The sequence below is a fragment of the Podarcis vaucheri genome, assembly GCF_965113315.1.
Source record: "Podarcis vaucheri genome assembly, chromosome: 3".
NCBI lineage: Eukaryota > Metazoa > Chordata > Lepidosauria > Squamata > Lacertidae > Podarcis > Podarcis vaucheri.
The window spans coordinates 77,711,474-77,739,146 of record NC_138761.1 but is presented as its reverse complement, the minus strand read 5'-3'; the positions used below and the strand labels follow the sequence as shown (position 1 = coordinate 77,739,146).

At 40.3% G+C, this 27,673-nt stretch overlaps 1 protein-coding gene across 1 annotated transcript in view; it reads right to left on the bottom strand.

The window, feature by feature from the left end:
• The window catches only part of ASCC3 (activating signal cointegrator 1 complex subunit 3), a 216,758-nt gene that overhangs the window by 106,089 nt on the left and 82,996 nt on the right, over positions 1 to 27,673 (bottom strand). The window contains exons 13-14 of the mRNA XM_082216596.1: positions 25,469 to 25,540; positions 6,193 to 6,327 (exon numbers count right to left, since the gene is read on the bottom strand). Coding sequence (XP_082072722.1) covers positions 6,193 to 6,327; positions 25,469 to 25,540 — 207 coding nt within the window. The remainder of the gene's footprint in view (positions 1 to 6,192; positions 6,328 to 25,468; positions 25,541 to 27,673) is intronic.

The window sequence follows — 27,673 nt, the reverse complement described above, 5'->3', positions numbered from 1 at the left end:
GTGCATGTACACAATCTGAGACTTCTCCTGCACAGAAAGCATCACTGCTCTTCTCTCTTCAGGCCTCTCCTGGTTCTAGGAGACAGCAGGGAGGGAAGTGGTGGGGATTTAACTGACCCAACCCTCGCCTGAACAGCCTCTTCCCCCAACATGCTCATCTCTGTCTCTGACGGCCCTGAGCATTCCTCTCCCCCTGCTGCCCTGGCTCCAGCCTCATGGCCAGTGACAAACCCCATAAATGGCTGCCCCCCTCTCCTGGATCAATCCCCTGGCCTCCTGCCTCCGTCACACGCTTGTCAAAGCCTTGCCGGTCCCTGACACATTATGTCTGAAGCAGGCTTTCAAGTCTGATTAGCTATTATTTCTATAAGCCACTATTTTCCAGATCCTGTCTCTCTGTGTGTGCGTGTGTTCCTTCTCTGTCAACTATTTCCAATTCTTAATGTTTCTGAAAGGGATTGACATCATCCATAATGCCTGAAAGCTTTAGTCAAGAATAAATTCCTGAGAGTAATTCTTAATTACTTACAGATGTCTGTTAATTCCTACGAGAGGTTTTATTTCAAAATTGAAAGGGCAGGTTGTCTCCTGTCAGGCTCTTAAAAAATCCACTGGCTCTTTATTTTGTCAAAATGTTATGCTACGTGGAATAGGAAGCTGCTGAAGTAAAATAGACTCTCTCTTCAATGTCATCTTTCCCAGCATGAGGACAAAAGTAATTTTGTTTCTAAAACTTGAATGAGTTTCATTATTGACCGGTATCCAAACAAATTACAGTTTGTTAATGATTCACGGTGTGGGTTATTCAGAGTGAAGGGGAAGATATGCCTACAACTATCCACATCTATCCACACATCCATGTATGTGTGCGTACACACTATCACTGTGGGTTTGCCTCTCTGCCATATGACTATTATGACAGAAGAGTCCATGTGCCCCAATTAAATCAGGGCGAAGTCAAGCCAACCATGTCCCGACAAAGCTGGGTTGCTCCTCTAGTGGCAACCCATAAGAAACAGAATTGAGGTTGGAAATGGAACGGTCCCAGGAACAGCAAACCCTATGACCTCCATATGTTGTGGACTATACTCCAATCATCTCTAACCACCAACCATATTAGCTGGGGCTGATGGGAGTTGTAGCCCCAAATATCTGGATAACACAATGAAGATAACCCCAGACTATGGAACGCCCTCCCATAAGATGTCAAAGAGATAAACAAGTATCTGACGTTTAGAAGACATCTAAAGGCAGCCCTGTTCAGGGAAGTTTTTAATGACTGGTGTTTTAATGTATTTTTAATCTTTGTTGGAAGCTGCCCAGAGTGGCTGGGGAAACCCAGCCAGATGTGCAGGGTACAAATAAATTATTATTATTATTAACAACAACAATAATAATTATGTAATGTCTAATTTATAATGTTTGGTTACATATGTCTGAAGCTAGCAAATATCTGCTTTTAGCCCCCTTGCCCCCATTGCTATATTAAGAACAGAAAAATGGAAAAATATTGTAGAGCTGCACTCAAAGTTCCCATTGCTCATAATTTCATATTTTGGATGGATGTGCTGGACAGTTCACAGCACAAGCCAACAATGAGGGAGGAGCAAAGGGCCCAAGGGTGCGCATCAGCAGGTTGCTCTTTTACATCAAACCATAGTGTATTTTTGCTATGATGGATAATGTGATGTGCAAACCAGTCCATTTCCTCTTTTGAGTACAAGGTGGATAAGAACACAAGTTTGTTTTGCAGCAGTGGTTCCCCCCCCCAATCCCTAAACTTTATTCTACTGAGATATTATCTCATTTAATTATGCCAAAGATATTGCCAGAGTATAGATGGGAATATGAACAGTGTTAATTAATAACACCTCCTATATCTCATTCTCCTACATTTATTAAACACTTTTTTCCATTTTATAAGTTCATCTGCAGACTTTTGTAATTACCTGCTTAGCAAGACGCAAACCGGATTAACTTATCTTTTACTGAAAAAGTATTATTGTTCTCAGTAAGCAAGTAAGATAATCCTTTTTTTAAAAAAGTCATTTTCATGCAGAACATTTAAAAATAAGTCTTCAGTAAAAGGAATTCATTACAAGATTGCAACATGCTAAAATCAGAAGGGGAGGGGGGAAATGCAGAAAAAGATGCTAACAGCAGAAAGCCCAGAAGCTATTTGGCAGCCAGTGCAGTTGGACCAGGATTGCTGTCATATGCTGAAACTATCTTGTCCTGGTGAGCAACCTGGATGCCAAATTCTGAACCAGCTGAAGTTTCGAAATTGTCTTCAGATGCAGCCTCACATATAACATGTTGCAGTAATATAACCTAGAGGTTACCAGAGCATAGTCATCAGAAGTTAGGCAATCTCTGCCCAGATAGGGGCTCAGCTGAGCCACCAGCCAAAGCTGATGGAAGTCCGCATCACTGAGGCCACGTGAGGCTCAAGCCACAGAAATGGACCCAGAAGTACCCTCAAGCTGCATACCCAGAATGGACTCCCTCCTTATTGGAGGTTTTTAAGCATATGTTGGATGTCCATCTGTCATTAATGCTTTAGTTGGGATTCCTGAATTGCAGTGGGTTGGACTAGATGAAGCTCAGTGTCCCTTCCAACTCTGCAGTTCTATGATTCTATGAAAGCTGCTGACATTTTAAGCAAGGTTATATCTGAAGCAAGCCTTTGATGTGCTCTGCTTCGGTTTTGTTATGATAAATGTTTTGCATAAATGAGCTGCAAACTACAAATGACTCTTTCCTGCAAACATCAGCAGATGAAAACATCTCTTTTGTTCGTGTGTCTCACAGGGCAGTGAAATAGCTCCATTAATTATCACTAATGAGAGAGCAACCTATGGGTTTTAGAAGCAAACTGTCACTTATGGAAAATAATATTAATGTTTTAGTAATGTGTAGCTGTTTCTTAACAGATGGATTTTAATTAGCATGACATGTCAAGGAGTACCAACAACAACAAAAAATAGTGAACACACTTAAATCCCATGTTGAAATATTAGCAGACAGCACACGTTCTTCCACCGTAAATTAACCATGGTTGAACTTTGCAGCCACAGCTGGAACCAGGGAGAAATACAGAAGTCAATGGTAAGAGCTCAGTGAATAAGTAGAGCAGGTAAATTATTAGTAATGTTTACAGTTGGTTTGGCAAATGAAGTCAAGGATGCAGACCTTCACTTCTCCAGCTAGAGCCAGTTTCCACAGTACTGGGGATGATGGTTAGATAAACTTAGGAAGACAAGTCTGTCAACTGACATGAGCATAAACTCAATATACACCTAAATGTACTCACAGAGCAACTTCTACACTCTATTTAAGACCACCTTAGAATGCCAATGATTCACTCTTGGTAAGCTACCATAACACTAGCATTGATTAACAGACAGCAGCTGCCACAATGTGAATGTGAAATACTATCAGAGATACAAAATGTTGTGAATATTTTATTTATCATATTCATATCACATCTCCCCCCCCCCCCGGGAAACCTACAAACAGGGCCCAATTGACACTATATTCATGGGTGTAGGTGTCATGTCGTTCTAGCTAAAAGATTGAGGCCTTTGAGAAGAATGCACACGGTGCTCCTTCTCAGTGCAAAATTAACGAAAACATGGAAGGTGCCTAAAGAAACCAGGGTGGCTATCTAAAGAACTTTTAACTGAATTAAGATTAAAAAAGGATGTGTACAAAAAATGGAAAAGGGGGGAAACCACCAAAGAGGAATTCAAACAAATAGCCAGCACGTGTAGACACAAAGTCAGAAAAGCTAAAGCACAGAATGAACTCAGGCTTGCTAGAGAGGTTAAAAGCAACAAAAAAGGCTTTTATGGGTATGTTCGTAGCAAAAGGAAGAACAAAGAAACAGTGGGGTCACTCAGAGGAGAAGATGGTGAAATGCAAACAGGGGACACAGAAAGGGCTGAACTCCTCAATGCCTTCTTTGCCTCAGTCTTCTCCGATAAAGAAGACAATGCCCGACCTGAAGAATTTGAAGCAAATGATTCAGCAAAGGAAACACAGCCCAGAATAACTAAGGAGATAGTACAAGAATATTTGGCTAGATTAGATGTATTCAAGTCTCCAGGGCCAGATGAACTGCATCCAAGAGTATTAAAAGAACTGGCAGATGTGATCTCAGAACCACTGGCAGTCATCTTTGAGAATTCCTGGAGAACAGGCGAAGTCCCGGCAGACTGGAGGAGGGCAAATGTTGTCCCTATTTTCAAAAAGGGGAAAAGAGAGGACCCAAATAATTACCGCCCAGTCAGTCTGACATCAATAGCAGGGAAGATTCTGGAGCAGATCATTAAGCAAACAGTCTGTGAGCACCTAGAAAGGAATGCTGTGATCACCAATAGTCAGCATGGATTTCTGAAAAATAAGTCATGTCAGACTAACCTGATCTCGTTTTTTGACAGAATTACAAGCCTGGTAGATGAAGGGAACGCAGTGGATGTAGCCTACCTTGATTTCAGCAAGGCATTTGACAAGGTGCCCCATGATATTCTTGTAAAGAAGCTGGTAAAATGCGGTCTTGACTATGCTACCACTCAGTGGATTTGTAACTGGCTGACTGACCGAACCCAAAGGGTGCTCATCAATGGTTCCTCTTCATCCTGGAGAAGAGTGACTAGTGGGGTGCCACAGGGTTCTGTCTTGGGCCCGGTCTTATTCAACATCTTTATCAACGACTTGGATGATGGACTCAAGGGCATCCTGATCAAATTTGCAGATGACACCAAACTGGGAGGGGTGGCTAACACCCCAGAGGACAGGATCACACTTCAAAACGACCTTGACAGATTAGAGAACTGGGCAAAAACAAACAAGATGAATTTTAACAGGGAGAAATGTAAAGTATTGCACTTGGGCAAAAAAAATGAGAGGCACAAATACAAGATGGGTGACACCTGGCTTGAGAGCAGTACATGTGAAAAGGATCTAGGAGTCTTGGTTGACCACAAACTTGACATGAGCCAACAGTGTGACGCGGCAGCTAAAAAAGCCAATGCAATTCTGGGCTGCATCAATAGGAGTATAGCATCTAGATCAAGGGAAGTAATAATGCCACTGTATTCTGCTCTGGTCAGACCACACCTGGAGTACTGTGTCCAGTTCTGGGCACCACAATTCAAGAAGGACACTGACAAATTGGAACGTGTCCAGAGGAGGGCAACCAAAATGGTCAAAGGCCTGGAAACGATGCCTTATGAGGAACGGCTAAGGGAGCTGGGCATGTTTAGCCTGGAGAAGAGGAGGTTAAGGGGTGATATGATAGCCATGTTCAAATATATAAAAGGATGTCACATAGAGGAGGGAGAAAGGTTGTTTTCTGCTGCTCCGGAGAAGCGGACACGGAGCAATGGATCCAAACTACAAGAAAGAAGATTCCACCTAAACATTAGGAAGAACTTCCTGACAGTAAGAGCTGTTCGACAGTGGAATTTGCTGCCAAGGAGTGTGGTGGAGTCTCCTACTTTGGAGGTCTTTAAGCAGAGGCTTGACAACCATATGTCAGGAGTGCTCTGATGGTGTTTCCTGCTTGGCAGGGGGTTGGACTCGATGGCCCTTGTGGTCTCTTCCAACTCTATGATTCTATGATTCTATAATCTCCTGGCAACTTAAAAATGGTGGCATGAGAATTTACTAAGTTGAGGACAGCTATCATATAGTCAAGATCTTGTGATGTTTCCAAGGTGGTGAAAGAGGGTTAAATGGTACATTGGCTCCCATGCTATGAGGCAACAGCAAAAGTCTTATAGGTTACTGCTTATCTGAAGAAGTGTGCATGCACACGAAAGCTTATACCAAGAACTAACTTAGTTGGTCTTTAAGGTGCTACAGGAAGGAATTTTTTTATTTTGCTTACAATATGTTTTGACATACATCTGCCTTGCATAAATCACGAATGCCACATTCATGTTTAAAATACTGCTTTCATTAGAAAAAAACACGTATTTGCAGCCCTAGAAGCAGACACAAGGTAAATGCAATGCTTGTGAAATTTAACCCTTAGAATGAATCAGTGTGTTCAAACACAGAACCAAATGTTTAATCCATTAAAAAACAAAAGAAAAGCACACCACAGTAAGCAGTAAAAACAGGAAGGTATTAATGGACCTTGTTTTGGTAGGACATCAAAACCAATTAGCCATAGAAACCACTTACTTGTTTTTCTAGTTGCCCATAGTCAGGACCTTGGGTTGGCAAAAAGTAGCAAATGTGACCATTATTTTTAGCTTTCTCACGAAGAGCCATTGCAGTTCTGACAGTAGCATTCCGTGCATGAACAAACACCATCACCTTGAAATAAAAGAGATTATTTTTTTAAAAAAAAATGAGCAATAGGAATTGGTTAATAATACTAGTGATTTAGGACTAAATTAAACAATAAACACAGAGAAGTTATTTTAATCAGGGTTAGTTAACCTCTGGCCCTCCAGAGATTGTTTGACTCAAATTCTCATCAGCTTTCGCTAGCATGCCCATCGATCAGGGAAGAAGGGAGATGGAGCCCAACAACCTTTAGAGGTCCACAGGTTATCCATCCTGTTCTAATTCAGAGCAAACAAATATAGATGGTATGTACACTAAATGAAAGCATGTACACTTTCCCCCCTTTTCTTTTTCGCAGTCTACAATTCAGTTTCAGAGCTCTAACTTAGGCTTAGTCTTCACAGGGAGCATATGAGGTCATACAAGTAGTGCCTGGAGCACTTCGGACAGTGTATGAGTGCTCATAGACTTCAAGAACAAAAGATTATCACAGGTAGAAAACTGGCATACCAGGGAGAATGATATTTTAACTGCACTGTGTATACAAATGTGGGTGACCCAGCGTTTTAGCGTTATGAGAAAGAGAGAAAAATGTATCCCTATTGTCAGGGAACTGCCATCGGAGGAACAGGTGGGGAAAGGGCTCACGGAGGCTGGGAGGGACTCAACAGCTGAAGCAGGGACCAGCAGGGGGAGAGGTGGGTCTCTGGAGGAAAGTCTCACGGAGGCTGAGAGAGACGCAGCAGCTAAAGCAGAAACTAGCAGGGTGAGAGGAGGATCTCTGAGGGAAAGCGAGCAAGAGGGAGGGCTCAGGGACACGTCCAGCGAGAACAGTGGGGAGGTGTCTGAAGCTCCCATAGGGAGACCCACTCCTCGCCGGAAGCTGTCACGCCGCGAGTCCCGAAGACGTGTTTCCGTTAAGGAGCTTTTATGCTGGAAGCGCTTCCGAAAACAACCACTGTCGGAATCTGCAAGTGACTAGAGCAGACATGTCTGAGGAGCTCTGTCACAGAGGTTTGTGGAGTCGCACAAACTCTGAGGGACTACGATTTTACGCACAAGCAGCTCATCATCCCATCACACCTATTCTTTTTCCTAAAACTGTATATAGTTTTATAAACCCGCATTACACTCCCGCTTAGTTATCTTTTCTGACTTGGATGGCAACAACTTCATTTACTTCAGGACTAAAACTTTTTTAAAAGGAAAAGACCAGCCTCGATCCAAGACCACAATGCATAGTACTTTCTAAATATATCTTTTTATTTCAGCCTACTGAATGAGCATATAAAACAGAACAACACTGCAGTTCTAAGCGGGTTAACTTAGCCTGTCCTAACTATGTCAAGAGATTTTTTATTTTATTTCAGTGGCTAACCTCTATGCATTACATTATGCAAATAAGTTGGGAAAAGTAATTTGGAATAGAGAAAAGTGGTTCCACAGCTACAAGCTGTGTAATTAGATCTGTACTCTGAAGTTCAAAGCTAGTTCTGGTGTCTCAAGAGCTGAGAGCTTGTGTAGCTTTTCTTAGGGAAAAACTAAGCTTTTAAATGACAAAATATGCAAGCAAAGCACAAAGGAAATGTCTCCAGGTTAGCACTACAGAATTTTATGACTATCTGGGGGGGAGGGACTAACAATTTTTGCTGAAGACTTTTAAAAAACACTACTGAAAGTGGTTTAAAGAAAGAAGGTATACTTTCCTTGAACAGAGGTAGTTTAAGCAAAAAGAAAAAAGAAATAAATCAAAAATATATGTCTTACTATGTTAAAAATGCAACAGTGGATTTAATTTCTACCAAATACAGAACCTTCTCCCTCATATTCTGCACTGGGTGGCAACAAACAAACAACTTGAGGCAGCTTCCCCAAATCTGGCGCTCTCATGAACTATAACTCTCATCGAACCCAGGACAATGTCCACACTGCTGGGAGTTGTAGTCCAACAAGTTGGTTAGATCATGGTGCCAATAATGCTATGGTTGCAGGTTTGAACCCTGTATGGGGCAGCTGCATATTCTTGCATTGCAGGCAGTTGGACTAGATTATCCTCAGGGTCCCTTCCAACTCTACAATTCTATGTGAAGTGAACACCTTTGAGAAACACTTGTCACTGAACATTCCATTTTGGTAGCACTATTTCCTATTCAACCTCTTTGATGGGATGGCTGACCACCATTGTTAAGACTACCAACAGATGTGGATATTCTCAAAACTTTCCCAAATGATCTCTGTGGCTAGAAAACCTAATCATTTTGTTGATCTCAGTCATTATCACCAAAGAGTCTGGTGGTGGCAAAGGCAGATTAAATGGTGACATTTTGAAGCTGACCAGTTTTGGCACAGATCCTTGTCCTGCCCAGTGGAGCAGGCAGTGGTAAACTCCTTCTTCCGTGATGCCACTGCAACGGACAGTTATCATCCTGTTAAGAATTTCAGTTTATGGTTAAACTAGTAAGCCAGGGGAAAAGAAACATTTGGGGGTAGTGTGCTTTATCCAATTTTGATGCATGTTGGCATCTGGTTTATAAATAAAAATTAATTCAGCTTGAAGTTGAACAAACACTCCGATTTTGATGAGCAGAAGGCTTCATCTCATGCCCTTTGATTATCTGTAATTAATATTGCTCATCAATAGAGAGGAACACTTAAAAACTAGAAGCCACTTCAAGCTGAGCTATGTTAGTTTTCCATGATTAAAGTTAGCTCTGATAAGCTGGGCCTTTTGTTGTTTTCTTGCTGGGCAAGATGAATCAATGCCTCCCAACAGGAACACTTGGTGGGGTATAAATAATAAAAAATAAAATTATTATTATTGTTTATTATTATTGTACACCAATGTGGCAAATCAGCATCATTCTCCCTTCCAGATGTTGTGGACTGCCATGTCCATCATCCCTGACTACTGGGCATGTTGGCTGGTGCTGATGAGAACTGCAAATCACAACATTTAGAGGGCACCATGCTGGCTATCCCTGCTGCACACTATTTTTCAAAGCCTCATTTCCCTGCAGGTTTCTGCTATTTCCCCAATGTACTTTTGGCACAGAATACACTCATGGTTGAAATATTTTGCTTAGGGTAGGCATGGACAACCATCCTACAGCAATGAGTGCTCTTTAGCAAAAAGTGTAGAAACTGTGAGCATTTATTTAATATTTCTTGAGCGGCTTTTCTCATTCTGATAAGGAGGTTGCAAAGGCAATTCCTTTTTCTCAAACGAGGATTTTGCTTGTCCATGGATTGTGGGAAGATTTACAGTTCAGTGCTATCAATATAGCCAGCCTTAAAAAACTTCTTAAAACTTTTGCGTGCAAGTCAGTCAGTGGTGGCACACTGATGGTCTACTACTTCCAATAACAACCAGCATCTTTTCCCCTTCCCTAGTTTGTGTGTATAAATAGGCAAACTATACTGGGATGACAAAATCGAAAGAAGATACATTTATCACTTCAAGGATAAAGAAAAGGGAATGTCTTTGCTATATCTTTAGTAAAACAGAATTTTAAAGGACTTGATGTCTGCCTCTCCCTGACCTACTTACTGTTCTCTTCCATGGAATTACTCTCTTGCTAACAAATCTCCTCAGTGCTTGACATCAGCTTTGAACCCTGTTACATCTAATAGTCTCCATGGCCATTGCAGATGCTGAAAATCCTGTTAACCATCAACTTCTTCAATCCCCCTTTGGACTCTAAAAGTTTCCTAGGTTCACGTATACTTGACCACCAAAGCAAACGATTTCCATGATACTACCTAATTTAATTTCAGTTCTATAAAATGGCTAGCTGGTAACAAGCAAGTAAGACATCATTACTTTGTGCTTGGTACAAACTTTACATCTTGCCGTCTAGATTTACAGAGCTGCTCTTGCCCCTTCAACATCTGCTGAACCACAGCAAGTATTGCAACAAGCACTATTTTAGCCAGATGATACATCTATCTTGTTATTGGCAGATTCCCCTGCCGACTTCCAAGAGACAAATGATGAACACCTACAGATTTTGAAGCTTATTAGCAATATTGAGATCGGCTTTTTTCTGGCCAGCTGGGTTTAAAGTGCTATTCAGTCTTTATTTCCTCATTATGGTTTCCTAAATAAGATTACAGCCTAATCAGGAAAACTTTCAAGTATATCAGACCACACCATCACCGGTGATTTAGTTAAAACAACTTCTGACAAGATGCATGAAAGCGATAATGGTTGAAATGACTGCAAAGCATTTGTTTCCAGGATATATACTTCAATAGCCTTAAAGTTGGTATTTCAAATATACAAGTCATATACTTCTCTAATTCTTCCAATGCAACTGGATGAAGGATTTTGCCAGCATTCATATTCAGTTTCCTTGAGTTTTGGCTTCTCATACTACGTCTCATACTGTAACGCGGCAGCTAAAAAAGCCAATGCAATTCTGGGCTGCATCAATAGGAGTATAGCATCTAGATCAAGGGAAGTAATAGTGCCACTGTATTCTGCTCTGGTCAGACCTCACCTGGAGTACTGTGTCCAGTTCTGGGCACCACAGTTCAAGAAGGACACTGACAAACTGGAACGTGTCCAGAGGAGGGCAACCAAAATGTTCAAAGGCCTGGAAACGATGCCTTATGAGGAACGGCTAAGGGAGCTGGGCATGTTTAGCCTGGAGAACAGGAGGTTAAGGGGTGATATGATAGCCATGTTCAAATATATAAAAGGATGTCAGATAGAGGAGGGAGAAAGGTTGTTTTCTGCTGTTCCAGAGAAGCGGACACGGAGCAATGGATCCAAACTACAAGAAAGAAGATTCCACCTAAACATTAGGAAGAACTTCCTGACAGTAAGAGCTGTTCGACAGTGGAATTTGCTGCCAAGGAGTGTGGTGGAGTCTCCTTCTTTGGAGGTCTTTAAGCAGAGGCTTGACAACCATATGTCAGGAGTGCTCTGATGGTGTTTCCTGCTTGGCAGGGGGTTGGACTCGATGGCCCTTGTGGTCTCTTCCAACTCTATGATTCTATGATTCTATACTATCTGGACCATGGGTGGTTTATCTTGAAAATATGACCTCCTTTGAAGGAGAGACAGGCCATGTAGTATTTCAGCTACTTTTGATACCATTAATCATGGTATCTTAGTGGACTATCTCTGTGGTTTGGAAGTTTGGTGGTTCCTATCCTATCTGCATGACCACCAGCAGAGAACTGGGGGACTACACGTTTACATCTTATGGGGCGTTGCAATTGGGTATCCACATTGGGAACAATCATCAGGAGGTTTGCAACACTCAGATCTAGTTTTCTGTTTTATTTCAGCCTAAGAAAGGCCATACATAAGCTGAACCACTGTCTGGATGCAGGGGTGCAGTGGATGAGAGTCAGTGAACTGAAGCTGACTCCAGTTACAGAAGAGACACTATGGGTACGTGGTTACCAGGTCTGACAACTGGGGTGTGTGTGTGTGGCCAGCCTGTACGGCCTCCCTTTGGAAAACAGGTATACGGATTGGGTCCATCTTTGTCTGTGGACCTAGGAGGCCTCTGTGGTAAAGAGTACCACCAGCTTTGGCTGGTATGTCAACTACACCATTTCCTGGACTGCAATAATTTAGCCACTGTGACACATTCATTGATAGCATCATACCTGGACTATTGCAATGACTCTGTGTGGGGCTTCCCTGGTTCAGAGATTGCAGCTTATGCAAAACGCTGCAGCCTGGGTGGTGCTCCTTATTGGACATATCCTGCCAGTACAGAGGAATCTTCACTAGCAGCCTATTAGCCACTGCACCAGTTTTAAGGTTCTGCTACTAAATAACTCTGAACAAGGTTACCTGAAAAACCGTATTTCCTTCCAATGCCTGGTAATGGCAACCAGCAAATGGAACATGGTTGGTTTTGCCACAACCTGGTGATGACCAGCTTGTTGTAACACAGAGGAGGGCTTTTTCACTGGTGGTACCAGTGTTGTGGATTGATCTTCCTGCTGAAGTATGAGTGTTTCCATCTGTATTGGCATGGCCTCTTGAAAACATGCCTTTTTGGCAAGCATTCACCTGAACCTGAACTTCTAGTCTTATTGTTTTAACTGTTTTAATTGCCATGCTTTTAAACTTCCTTGATTGTACATTTTAGTTGAGGAAGTTTTAATGCTTTGCTTGGATTATTCTTGTGTATTTTAATTTTGTACAGATTTTATAGTTGTAAACCACTTAAAAGCCATTTTTGCATATAAGCAGTTTATAATTTAAATAATAATGTTAATTTATTCCAAACTGTGGCCAGCTGGTTTATTTAAACTACTTTGGAATAAGCCATGATTCCTAGTAGGACGCGGGTGGTGCTGTGGTCTAAACCACAGAGCCTAGGGCTTGCCAATCAGAAGGCTGGCAGTTCGAATCCCCGTGACGGGGTGAGCTCCCATTGTTCGGTCCCTGCTCCTGCCAACCTAGCAGTTCGAAAGCACGCCAAAAGTGCAAGTAGATAAATAGGTACCGCTCTGGCAGGAAGGTAAACGGTGTTTCCGTGCGCTGCTCTGATTTGCCAGAAGCAGCTTAGTCATGCTGGCCACATGACCTGGAAGCTGTATGCCGGCTCCCTCAGCCAATAAAGCGAGATGAGCGCCGCAACCCCAGAGTTGTCCACGACTGGACCTAACGGTCAGGGGTCCCTTTACCTTTACTATGATCCCTAGTCTGAATAAAACAAGTCAAGATCAGCCAAAGTCCATCTCTTAGCCATGTCAGTATGAGAAAAAAGTAATATGCAAGCCTGAAGGTCACTGCAGCTCCCTCTTGCGATTGGACACACCATTGTTTGTATGCGATGCAAACACAACCATGGACACATTACATGTCATCTCCTGCTGATCAAGAAGTTCATTAATGATAAAGGCTCAGTATAATGACTTAACTGCCTGTACATACATAAAGCTTGCTGAACTAATACTCCAAAAGTTACAGACCAAGGCTACCAATTAACTATTTAATGACTCCATTTGTTGAAATTGGAAAACATAGTGAGGGAATGCCAGCATATGCCATACAGGCATTACATTTGCATTCTTTTTGAATTTACTTTGGAATTGAATCAAGTGTAAAGTTAAAATAAATCATGAAATGTAGTTAAAAGTGGAAGATGTGCGAAAGGGACAGAAACAAATCTCTCGTGTCATTTGTTATTTGTGCTGTAACTTATATGTTTACAGCTCTTGAATCTAATTCTCATTATTAACTTTCTACTTAATTTGTGAGGCTGGAATAGTCCTGCATAAAGCCTAAAACTCACTTGACTGAAGAAAAATCTGGAATACTAATGGCAAAACATGACTTCGAAAGGTAACTTTTGCAGCTTAAAAGCTTGTGGGGTAATTTATATTTGCATAATCTACTTTATTGATTTTTTTTAGCAAGAATCAATTTGTTACCAGTTAGCATGCAAGATCACCACTAATGGCATATTCACTACACCTTTAGAGCATAAAATCCTGAATTAAAGGCATGATGTATTTACTTACATCAAATTAAATTATGCACCCGGAACGACAGAAATCTTCTTTCCAACTATTTTACTAATGCAACCATCTGAAACAACCAAATGCTTAAAAGTACTATGATACCGTTTCTGAGATAAGGTAAACAGAAATGTAAATAGCATTCAAAAATGGTCATACTATGAATTTATATAAAAGGTACAATGTTACAAAAAACAAATAAATGCTACCATATATCCTAAATTTTACTGTGTGAAAAAGAGGAACATTTAGCACACCAAAGGGGGTCCAAGTCAGGATGTGGCTTGCTTTTATTTTATACCAAAGTGCACTTGCACTTACTTATACTGAATCACATTGGTCATTCTGTTGCCCATTCACACGGTTTGAAGAAATTCCTCTAAAATTCTTCACAGTCTGATTTTTGTTATGTTAAATAATTTGGCGTTCTCTGCAACCTGGCTTAACTTCACTTCTCACCCCACACCAGATTATCTGATTCAGTTAATCCTAACACGGATTCTTTCCTCCATTGTGTAAACTGTCCATTTGCTTCCTGTCCTTAGCCAAATTACTGATCTATAAAGCAAACAGATCTAACCTGCAACTACTAAGGTAAATTTATAGAAAACTTTGATTACCATAAGCCTTTTCAAAATCCAAGTACGGAGAGCCTGAAGGTTAAAAAAGATTTTTATTTTTTTTACTGTGACACAATTGATCGCTTAATCTTTTGCCAGCTTCTACTGATATGTAAACATTCCTGTCAGTAACAATTCAAATATATAGAAACAGCAGTGTCTATTCTTGTACAAAAATTAAGCAAGAGTGGCTAGCCTATTGCCTTGAAAATTTAAGTCATTAGACAGCTAACAAACACATTTCTGTGGATGCCAATGAACTTGAAGGGTTATTATTCAAAATTACAAGCAGCCCAACCAACCCTGGAATGAAGAAAACTAATAAATATTCTGACTACATATAGAGAGACACTCTTGTTATCTTCCCCCATATTCTCATGCACTCAGGATTAGTGCACTGTAGTACTACCAATGTATAGTCCTGTGTATTTTGTACAGGTGTATTATATACAACTTATGTGGGTGTTTGGAAAAATAAATGAATGAATGAATGGAGAGTTGGAAAAACCCACTGTTCCATTTATTTATTTCCCCTCCATCCCACACATCCAGGGGGTTTTCCTTGCACACTGGGCTCTGGGAATGTCATGGGACAGCTCTGGAAGCATCTCAGGTCCTTACTGCAACTTTCCCAGAGCCTGGTTAGCAGCCCTCCACCTTGCAGGGGTAGGGGTGGGGTCGGTTCTGAGCTTCCTGACTTTGAGCCATTTTGTCTTTGTGTGCGGACCTCCTGGAACCAAACCCACAATACAGAACACAGGTCCTAACTGCCCCTGCTAAATCAGATTATATTTAACAACAAATCCCCCTAATAATATTAAACTAGAACATAGCTATATTGCTTTAGCAGATGGTACATAGCTGAAACCAGGAGTCGGGGAACCTGTGGCCTGCTGCTGCTGGACTACAGGACCGACCAAGTTGGCTGGAGTTTAATGTAGTTGGGAATCCAACATTTGAAGGGCCACAGATTCCCTACCCCTGGCGAAAGAGGAAATTCCAGAATGTTCATAATGGGCTAAATATGTTATACAGCTAAACTGGCCTCGAAGGAACTCACTTGATTCATTCATATTCATGTGCAATGGACCCTTAAAAAGACTTACACACTTGATTCTTTTTAATGCTTTACAGTGGTACCTCCAGTTACGAACTTAATTCGTTTGGAAGTCTGTTTTTAACCCAAAACCATTCTTAGCATGAGGCACACTTTTGCTAATGGGTTCTCCCGCTGCCGCTGAGACGACTTTCGCTCGCATCCCTGGGGCAAAGTTTGCAACAAGGAGCATCTACTTCCAGGTTAGCGGAGCTCGTTAACCAAAGCGTTCGTAAGGAGGATGGTATGTAGCCTGAGGTTCCACTGTACTGCAAAACACCTTGGGTGAGATGTATATAAAAGGTAGTCTATGACTAAAGCGATGGATGCCCCCAAAGCCTACAGCCTATCATGAGTGTCCCCTACCCCAACAGAGGGGAAGTGCCTTAAAATCGTCAGAAAACTTCAATTCCCTTTCCAGCTGAGCAGCACTTTTATGCCTTCCAAGTCACTTCAGGCTTTTTGCCTCATTACCTCAGAGAGATGAAGGGATCTGCCACTCTGCTCACTTCTATACTACTTGTCACAATAAACAAACCCAAGGCTGCAAAAAAAAGTCAAAAGCAGGTAGCCTAGGCCAGTTCTGTCATATGAAAGCATTCAGATACATTAAATATTGCTGAAAAGCACAACTATAAACATATGGCTATGCCAACACCAACCCACAGTACAGAACTGAGTGAGTGGCTGGATGGTAAATCCTAGTGTTTACCTAAATCTACCTGTGTAAGGTTGCATTTAGACATATTCCTTCAGGAGACTCAACACCCTACATTACACGGTCACTACAGTACATAGGAAAATCTTGCTGATATGCATCCTTCCTGGGGTGACACTCCAAGTAGGGGCTGGCTATGACAATAGCCGATCATAACTTTCCAGCTTTCCTCTTCAATGTCAGAACCCACCCTTAAACCAAATCAGGAGATTTATAATGCAAAAAAATGGGGACGCCACTAAGCACAGACTTTTCAGAGAGGAAGGAAGAATATTACGTAAACTGGGACTGACATACTATGAGCTAATGTACACTTTAAAAATACAAATAGCAGCCACAGGTTGCATCCTATATACACTTATATAGGAGTCAATCTCATTGAACTCAATGGAATTTACATCTGAGTAGTCACACAAAGGATTCCATTCTTAATGTAGCTTCAAAATGGTCCTAAATACTCCTAAACCCAAGTCAAGTAAAAGATAGAAATTCATCTATATATTATGACAGGGTTGAAGTAAAAACAGTGGTACCTTGAGTTACAAATGCCTCAGGTCACAAACACTTCAGGTTACAAACTCCGCTAACCTGGAAGAGTTACCGCGAGTTGAGAACTTTGCCCCAGGATGAGAACGGAAATTGTGTGCCAGCAGCGCAGCGGCAGCAAGAGGCCCCATTAGCGAAAGCACGCCTCTAGTTAAGAACAGTTTCAGGTTAAGAATGGACCTCCGGAATGAATTAAGTTTGTAACTAGAGGTACCACTGTACAAAAATGAAAAGAAAATGCACATTTGAATAAACTTAAAGGAATTGCAACTAAGCAACCTGCAACCACATTCCACACAGCACTCACTAGTTATTGCTCTCCTACCTAAAGGACAAATTATATTTTCCTAGCACTACAATATGATGGTTTTGAGCACTGGGGCAAGCTCATGAGCACCAGCTACAAAGCAAAGGGTCCAGAAAGAGAATGGAATGAGAGTTGTTGTGAAAACATGTTGGAGGAGGTGGCAAGGCTGTGTTAGGGGCCATTAATATTGAGGATGAGCATTTAAGTGTGTGAGCTGTATGGGTGAGGATGGCAGGTATACATAATACGTGTGGGAAAGAAAGGGGGTTTCAAGAATGCATAAAGAGGATTGCAAATGAAAAGCACGGCAAATTTTTGCAGCTTTCCCCTTCTTGGGACTGTTCCTGAAGCAAAGTGATTTGAAAAACTAAGCTGTCTTGTTCACAAGAAAGACTGCTAGCTGGTTCTACAATATGGAAAACCAAACTCCTCTTGCATAAAAAAATTCCCTTAAAAACACCACACACAAATTAGGAGTGCATGCACTGCAGTTTATAGATCAGGAAACATCCATGTGTGAAATTAGAAGAAGTTGCAAGCAGGTCAAAACTAAAATGTAATCATTAGTTCAGAAGACACTACTCAGCAGTGCCACTGCTCTCCACTCCTGCAATTTCTGTCTATAATAAAACCAGTAATATGCAAAGTAACTAAAGGCTGACATTCTCAACAGCAGTTCTCGCTTCAGTGTTACTGTTAAAGCATCATTACGCATTAGTGTATTATATTAAGAGTTTTATGGATGCATGTAATCTTCTCCACAATATGACAGGAAACGTGTGAGAACCAACATGCTTTACATATATTTACTGTTTTGAAAGTGTATTCTAGTCTTACTTTGAGGAAAAGCACTCCAAGTCTAACATAGTGCTTCTCAACCTTTTAAAACCCATGCCCACTTTTAGCTAACAAGAAAATCCCACATCTCCATTCAAACCTAGCTTTCTGAATTATTTTATTCAAATTTTCAAAAGCATTGAAATATTGTGAATTTTAATTATTATTTTAAAATTATACTGTACTTATTTTTTGAAACATTTACACCTACCCTGAAACCTTCATAACTTCCTCTGGGTGGGATGGAGTGCCCCACCTTTTGATAAGCACTGTTCTAAACATACATGATTAAAACAAGCCATAAAATGCTGTTAAACATACATGATTAAAACAAGCCATAAAATCTGTTGACAGCAAGGAAGGATTTTCTCAGTTAATCAACAAATGACAATCTAAATAACAAGTTTCTGCTTCTTAATACGTATGATCATGGTTAAATTTGTTCCTTCTCTTCCTTCTTGTAACATAAACCAGCACTTACTCCTTGATAAGGTGGTCAATTACATATTGACAGAAAATAATAAAAGAAAAGAAAGAAAGTCATCACTAAAACAGAGGACAAAAGAGAACAGTAGTTTGCATAAAAACTGTACAGTATATCCTAATTTATATGTACAGATGCAAATTTAGAAATAATTACTACTGTAATGTAAATATTAATTATATAATCATAGTGGACCTGACTGTGACCAGTGACCTATGTTCCTCTGCTATCTGAGTGCTGCTGATGGACGACTTTAAAGCGTCTGCCCTTCCTTATGGTTTCTTGGGTTTAAACCAGATCTGGGTTGCACACCTTTCAGATAGAGGAGGGTGGGCAACGTTTTACAGCCTGAGGGTCACATATCCTTCTGATCAACTTCCTGGAGGTAACACACCAGTGGAAAGCAGGGCCAGAACCAAAGCAGGGCAGAGCAATCAATGAATATTTTTATCTTGGCCTGGGGTTCCCCCATCCCTGAAAGAGACTGTACTCTGACAGCCCTTCAAATAGTGTCTCCTCTGTGAAGAGGTCATGTTGCCATCCTACTCCATTAGGTCAACATCACATTGTTCTGGTTCATTTATTGTATTGGGAAGTGTTGTTTTTATTTGACAACATTTTACCGTTGTGAGCTGCTTTTGAGTTCAGATTGGTTGTTGGGAAAGTGGCATAAAAATATACAAAAGCAAATCAAATCAGAGTTTTCCCACTCCAGGTTCAGATCATTAGCTGCTGGTGAAGGTCTCCCCCCCCCCCATCCTAAAATTCATAAATACAGTGTAATTTCCCCATCACCCATAACCTAGTTGGGTATAATATGCAGCTTTATCGTAATGTACTGTTGGGCTTTGGCTGACTTCCTTCTTTGGAAGGAATGGGCACTCAAAGTTCAATTAGAACTGTTCCAATACATTTTTAGTAGAAATCTTAAGGAAGCAGGCAATGCTCTAGTACAAAGCTAACCTTAGAAACCTACAGCTTTCATAAACACTACCGGGAAAGCAAGTCAACTCTGTATGCAGGTTTTGTGTGCGTGTTTTTTCACCTATTTTTAAAAGGTTTCCATAAAAGAGGGGGAAAGCACAGCGAGACTAAGACATCTATTATGATCCCTTTCGGCAAGTTAACGCAGGAGGAGGGGCTGAGGGAAGAATGCTATCACTGAGCTTGCACTGAGTAATTCAAAGTGAAGCCTACAAACGAGACATCTCATTAGTTTGAACAGATGGATAAAAATTAAAGGCTGATTCGCCAACTTCTAATTTCCCAATAGCCAAGAGGAGCTCGAAGTCTTGCGGAATAGGACAGTTGAAAAATCAACATGAAAAGATTTTCTTCCATCTGTCATAAGCACATGCCTGTGTAGAATAAAACTACCTCCCACTGTCCTTTATTATTTAATAGCAGTAACACATGCAACATCTATTAATGCACACCAACATACAACATCATCTGAATATCACATGCTACAACCTGTATTACAGTAATGGGACTGAACCAAACCAGCATGAATTGCAGACGTGAAAATTATGCCTTGTTAGGATGCTATGTTCTTTGAGGAGCTAAGAATAGCAGATAAAGGATAACCTGTGGATATAATTGATCAAGCTGTCAAAAAGCCTATCACAAACTATTAATAAATCATAGTAGCTACAGTAATGCAGGTAATAATAAATCCAGTCCTAGTTTTGAGTATGGAAAAATGCACTGCTTCCAAATTATTTCTTCATAATGCTATTCTCATTCTGCCAATGCCAATAAATCACTAACATTTTCAGACACCTGAAGTGGTGGTACATTGATACCAAATAAAGTACCTCCAACAAATAAATAATATCTTTGAGCATCTTAAAATAACAAGGTTCCTCCCACCTCTCTGCACCGTAGGATTCCTTTTTTGGGCTGCATTTGAGATGTAAATAAAGTCAGTGGAACTGAACCAGACATGACACTGAATGCATAATTTCTTTAACGAGCACTTTTAAACTGGAGTGTAAGAGACTATGACTGTGTATGTTGTTGACTCTGGCTCCAGTGCTTCTGAATCAGTATACACACAATGTTACCCACAACGTAGAGCTATCCTGTAATTTCTTTAGAAATACTGCTGTTTGCTGCCTTTCTTCTCAACAACAACTTTATTACGGTCATAGACCAGCATAAGGAGGGAGGGGTAGAATAATTCAAAATCAATCTCAAACTAGCTTCAATCTAAAAGATAAACATATGCCGCCTTCATGTCACAGTCAAGCTGAGGTGTACACTTAAGACAGCCATAGCACGTGTGTGGATGACAATGCATGCACAGATGACTGCTTCATTGAATAGAAATTGGAGGGGGGGATCCTGGGGAAGGGAAATCATACGGGCATCCAGTTGAAGACATCCCCACCCCCTCTCCATTGTGTACAACAGTGTGCAAATGTGGCTTGGAACACAGCAAGGCAAAAGAATCTCACTGCCTTTTAACTCTGGCTATGTACACAATAGTAGCAGGTAAGGAGGGAGATTTTAACCCTTTCCTCCTCTCCCAAGACCCTAATGAAAATGGTTTCTTTGAAGCTGCTATTTGCGTTGAGAAGAAAACTCATAGGCCCTAAAGGAGCTTTCCTCACAATGCAAACAAGCTGCTTTAAAAGGAAGGATTCTCAGCAGGTCTGCGGCAGGGGATGAAAGGGTTAAACTCTCCCTCCTTGTGTGCTTCCAGCAGCTGCTATTTCCATTTCACAAACAAACAAACAAACAAACAAACAAACAAACAAAGACATTAGAGGGAAAGACATCTCTGATATCACAGATGGTTTGGGCCCCTAGTAAGGCTAGTTATTTCTGACTTCCATACAATTCAATCTAGGGACCAAATGTTGAATGGAAATGCCTAACACAATTAGCCAAAAGCTAAGAACCACCATTAAATTTATACAATTTGCCTCATGCATTCTTAATGCATATGGAGTCATTAATAGGTCCATGGGTGTCATGGCAACCATGACATCTTCCATTGGTGCCCATGAAGCTTCTATTTCCCTCCATTCATTGACCCCTTGGTCAGTGAGTGGTTATCTTTTTGCCCCTTGAAAAGTACATAGAGCTCTTTCCTCACTTCCTCGTTCAGCTTTATAAGTTTTCCAATGCTTAGATTAATTGTACTGCACCACACCTTTACATAGATCCTTTGGAAAAGGGATGTGCACTCTGCCTCTCAGGGGACTGATCCTGGGGAGGTGACAATTGACCAGGCAGAGGGGCACCCATGACACTCACTCAACATTCAAAATTTGCCCACAGATTTGCCCACAGTGACCCCTGTAGTAAGTTCTTACACATTAGAGCAGGAATGGGACATTGCTGTTCAATGGCTCTGAATTCAGATTGCGGCTGCCCCTCCTCAGTCATGCCTCCCACCCCAGCAAATATGCTGAGAAAAACTCCCCCCCAAGCTTTACTGCTGTGCAGGGAGCAATTCTTAAATCTCTCTCTCCTTTCTGTGCCAGGAGGAAGGGTAATTGAATGGCTCCACCCACTTTTGACTTGGGCCTCCATTCTGGGTATGCGGTCCCCAAGGAAATTTTCACAGAGGGTGGAGTTCAGCACCCCCTGAGAAGGAAGGCAGCTCTCTATATTGCATTATAACTTGTAAAGCAGGCATAGGCAAACTCGGCCCTCCAGATGTTTTGGGACTACAACTCCCATCATCCCTAGCTAACAGGACCAGTGGTCATGGATGATGGGAGCTGTAGTCCCAAAACAGCTGGAGGGCTGAGTTTGCCTATGCCTGTTGTAAAGTGTTTGATCTTCGCAATCCTTGGTTTATTCAACATGAATGGGGTGAGAAGGGTGATCAGTAGCATCAAGTATCACTTAAGTACTAAAACTGTGAGAAACCTAGAATTATCATTTACCCATGTAGGTTGTTGTAGCTTGCTCCTTCAAGATACATTTTTAATTCCTTTGTTTGCTTCTAATGTAAATTCTAATTCTCTTACACCTGCTTCCATTCCTGTGGGTTTTTTTTAATATAAAAAAATATAAATCTGTATAATAAAATCTTATTTCCTGATCTGACAGTAGGAAATGGAAAGAAGATTACCTGCTAATAAAAATGAACTCTTTCAACAACAAACAGTAATTAGTGCTGAATATCAAACTAATCTTTAGGAAGATTTTTAAAATAAAAAATATTATATATTAATAGCATTTACAACAGAAGCTGCTCACCTAAATATTAAAGAAAGTCACACCTCACTTAAAAGATAAGAATTTCCAATGGATAACTGGCTACATTATATGAAGTTAATATTTTTCATTCCATATTACAAGTAATGGAACAACAGATAAAATACTGATTTGATCAGTTCCGGTATACAGTTCTGTTTCTGTAATACAGAATTACCTTGGAGAGCCGTCGTCAGTAAAAACAGACAATACTGAGACAAGTGGCCCAATAGTCTGATAAGGCCACTTCAGCTATTATTTCAATATTATAACTCATGCACTACTTTAACGATCTTGGTACAATTTAGTTGCATATCACAAAATAATAAAATGAACCTACCTTATTTTGTACCCACAATATTTAAACCATGTTTAACTACATTAAAATGGCATGGCTTGATTATATTGGAGACAAGTGAGAAGTTTGCCCCTCAGGTATGTATTATAGTAAAAAATCAAAATATCGAACTGTGCTCTGAGTGCAGTAAAGAATCAGCGCAGTCCCCAAACGACTGATGAAATGGAGTTCCAATTTTTATTTTTAAAAAGAGCAAGTTATCACATTTTCCTTTAGGGAATTCTGAATGAACAGCTGTCAAATTCTATAGAGTTTTCTAAAAGCTAGCATTTATCAGTGTTTAGGTTACATGTAGGGCATTTTTAAGAGAAAGCAAGTAGGATGAATTAAAAGAAAAGATGATAAAGGTCTTATTTCTACAATAATCTATCTCTTTGGACATATATCTGAAACCATTCAAAACACATCATTCAGGAAAAGCACACATTAAAATTCATTTCAGGAGGAAAACACTTTCTTAGTAGCTACAAACCCATGGAATATAGATTTGGTAACTTGTTATGCATATGGAAAGAAACCAGTTTTGGAGAAGAGGAAGGAGGAAGTATGTATTAAGGACGCCATATGAAAACAGCTAGAGGCAGTACATTATAGAAAACAGACTTTAATAACAAGTGGGGATCTATATTACATTCAACATCTTTTGCTGCCAGAATGCTTGGCACTTCTAACAGCAAAAATAATAATAAAAAAACAACTGCAGAAACATCAGACTCCATTCTAAGCACACCCAACAAACCTTCCCCACTTTTTTTATAAAACGTCTCAGTATACAACCACCATTTGGAAATCCTGTGGTTGTGCCATATAGGGTACATATCCACTCTCCATGCTATTAAGATCAGTAAGACTTATTAGTTGCGACCCACCTCAACTTTTGACCCAACTAAAGCCCTGTTAATATTTTCAAGTAGTTATGGATGCTGAAGGACTGAAAGACCCACCTAGAATGCTCCAGAATCTGATAGGCACACTAGCCCCCCTCTCTCTTTTCTATTTTTATGGAGAAGTGGGTGGTAGTAGAGCTCAATTTTATTTTCCCAGAAGACTCCAAATGTTGAGTAGTTCAACAGCATTCTTTGTAACAGTGCCTGCCGGCACAAAAAATACCAGCCTTAACTAGTAACCATCATTTCCACCCTGGAATGAGATAATATCCTAGCCTTTGAATTACTCTGATGTGGTAAATGGGTTAGTCTTGAGGCTACAAATGGTGCAGAACATAGTGGCTAGGTTGCTTGTGAGAGCAGACTTCCACAATAAAACATTGCTTGCAGAATTTGCACCAGTGGCCAATCTGCTACCAGGCAGTTCAAGGTGTTGGTACTAACATATAAGGCCCTATGCAGCTCAGGTCCAGGTTACTTGAAAAACTATCCTCTCTTACAGTGGTACCTTGGTTTTCAAACCTAATCTGTTCCAGGAGTTCATTCAACTCCCGAAACTGTTTGAAAACCAAGGCGCAGCTTCCGATTGTCTGCAGGAGCTTCCTGCACTCAAGCGGAAATCGCATCACACGTTTAGCTTCTGAAAAACGTTCACAAACCGGAAAACTTACTTCCGGGTTTGCAGAGTTCAGAAGCCAATTTGTTTGGAAGCAAAGCTATTCCAGAACCAAGGTACCACTGTATATACTTTATATATCACTGCAGTCTGTTAGTGAGTTTCTCTTGCAATTTTCAAAGATCTCAGAAGCTCACTTTCCAACAACTCAGACAAGGCTTGCACTATGGCTGCCCTTGTTTGGTGGAATAGCATTCCTGTCAAGGTATGTCAGGGACCCACTATTTGTACTTTTTGTTCCAGCAGGCTTTCCAAGCTGAATCAATGGGTGCCATTTGTAAAAAAATAAAAAATAAAAATGCCTATTTTGCATTGTTTTAGTTTTAAGTGTATCTGCTGTTTGTTGTGTTTTTAGCTTCTTGTTTATTGCACATTGCTTTATGATGATTGAGCAGAAGGTGATTAGTAACAATAGTAGTAATTCTGGAAAAATAAAACAGTGCCCACAGAAATCAATAACCAAAAAGTAACCATTGGGTATAAATAGGATAATGATAGTGAACATATTTGCACCCATTCTGATATTTGTTCTGAAATGAAAGAAAGTTGAATCAAATGGGCTGCATTCAGTTAATTTTTCATCTGGTATGAAATGAATGCATACCTTCAGTGGAAAAGTACATTATTTCATTACAGCAGGGTAATTTTTCTCAAGTTACTATACAGCAGAAGAAGGGCAAATAGCAAACGATGAGTGGAAATAAATTCTACATGTGCTTGCATTTGCATTCTGCAGTATTTGATTGTGCAGACTTCCTTACATGAAAACCTTTCATTTTTAGAAGCTTTTCACCGCCTCCAGAAACCTCAAAAAAGGCCAAGTCAGCTCGTTTCCTGAATAGAACGAAATCCAAGTGTTTATGTGTGCAAAGAATAAATCCTTGTGGATATTCACAAGCAGGTTCTAACTTAAAAGCCAATGAATAAACATACCTGATGTCCAGCTGTTACTTGCTTCAAGACATTCTCATAACAAACTTCATCCATATTATTCAGCTGCTGCACCTGAGCAATACAACACAAATGCTTTATTGTAGTATCAAAATGTAAAAGACAGTATTCCCATGCTACCAACTTTAACGTAGCATAATTTTAAAATTTTATGGTGTTTTGCTAATGCTTGACGAAGGCATACTTTTATTATATTGTTACATATTTCTCTTTCATTGAGATGCCGTGGAAACAAAGAGGTACAAATATTAACACCAATAACTTAAAATCATTTCTTCTTAGAGAAGTTCTGTTCCTCAAACTTGATCAGGTCTGCAGCTTGCCTTGATCTGTGTAGTGTGAAGATTTCCTAGTCACTATTTCCATGTCATTAGCTGCACTTGAAGCATTCTAAAGTCATCAGAATGACACCAAAATTTCAGTGAGTTCCAAGGCCCTACTAGAATGCAAGGCCTGGCAACCTTTTGTACTTATAATATCAAATGGAGCTAGAAGCCACCCCATTTTTTAAATGGACAAAACCAGCTTCACCAGCTGCATACAACACTATGGAACAAACAGATGCCCTATAGGATCACGGAATAAACATTCAAGATTTGCAGCTTCATGGTTAACAGACTGCCTTAGCAGTCTGGTTGCTGTTAAACCAATCAACTGATGCAAAGCTGCTACTTGCATCATTTGCAGAGGTGAGCTAAAAGAAGACTTAACAGAGCAATCCTATACATGCTTGCTCAGAAGTCAATGAGACTTGCAATCAAGTAAATGTGTAAAGCATTACATTCTGAATTTACAGGCTGAGGCGAAACATGATGTGTGAACATGTTCAGTGCCACACGGACATAGAGCATGTGACTGTTAATCTCAGGATTGTGAGTTTGAGCCTCACATTGGGCAAAAGATTTCTGCACAGCAGGGGGTTGGAACAGAAGAAGTTTGTGGTCCCTTCCAAATATATGATTCTAGCATTCTATCCTTACTCAGACTCCTTATCCTCTCCAGAGAAAAAACTACTGCTGTCTGTATAGTCACTTGTGCTGTCTCTGGAGCTTGGTATGTTCCTTCTGAATGAAAGCAGAGGATGGGGAAGCCATCAACTTACCTGGAGAAACCTGAACTTTAATTTCACAAGCATTTTGCACTATAGAACCCCTTGTGCCTCTTGACTCTTATGCATTAACATTGATAAAAGACAGCTTCAGAAAAGTAATCTGATATTAACTCTCTATTTATATTAATACTTGGAGAGTAACATAATTCCTGATCACACTGCAACACAGCTAGCTATACCTGAGTTCCAAGGGGGAAATAATTCAATCATGAAGGCAGCAACAGCTTAAAATGAAGCCAGGGAATTCATAGTCATAGCTGACACTCTGTCCATAGCACATCATTACTAAAAGGGTAGTTGACTAAAGTGAATAAATAACTCGCTAGCAAAGAAATAAAATGCAAACCGCCATCTCTATTATCATGGCAAAACGTAATCATGAAGGAGGGAAGGGAATTTGAAACTATTGAGCAAGTCAAAGAAGTCTCAAATCCAACTCTCAAATGCAAACTTAATGAAGAGAAACAACAATATTCCAAGGAATTGAGACGCTGGATATTTCTTCCAACATCAGCAATACTGTGCTGCTGTAGTATTATGCAGGAACACATAGGAATCAGACAGCAGAACTGAAAAGAGAACTCCAAACCAATTCCCATGCTTCCATGTATTTATTTATCATAATTACTGTGTTGCTGGGTAAAGTCTGAAGCAGTAATTCACACATCTCCCCTGCAATGAGTGTTGCACAGTGACTAATAGTTTATTACTACGCAACTATAGTCAGACGTTCTATTGTGCAATTAGAATTGCAGGCTATGTGCCAAATTCAAATCTCAACTCAGCAAAAGATTCACTCTTATGGCAAACTGTAGATCCCCATTTGGTACACAGGGACCTTGTAGGTTTGCCAAGATAGCATACATGAATCACTTTGAACAATATACACATGCTAACATACTGGATATTGTTTATTTTCATGTCTGTGAAACATATAGGGCACTTTGTAGAGTTTTGTAAACCAAACAAAAATTTAATAAGATCCTGACCCCAAAGTAGTAGTCAATCTAAAGCTAATGCTGAAGAAGGTATTACAAGGAAGGGAGAGACAAAGGGATAATAATATGAGAAGGATG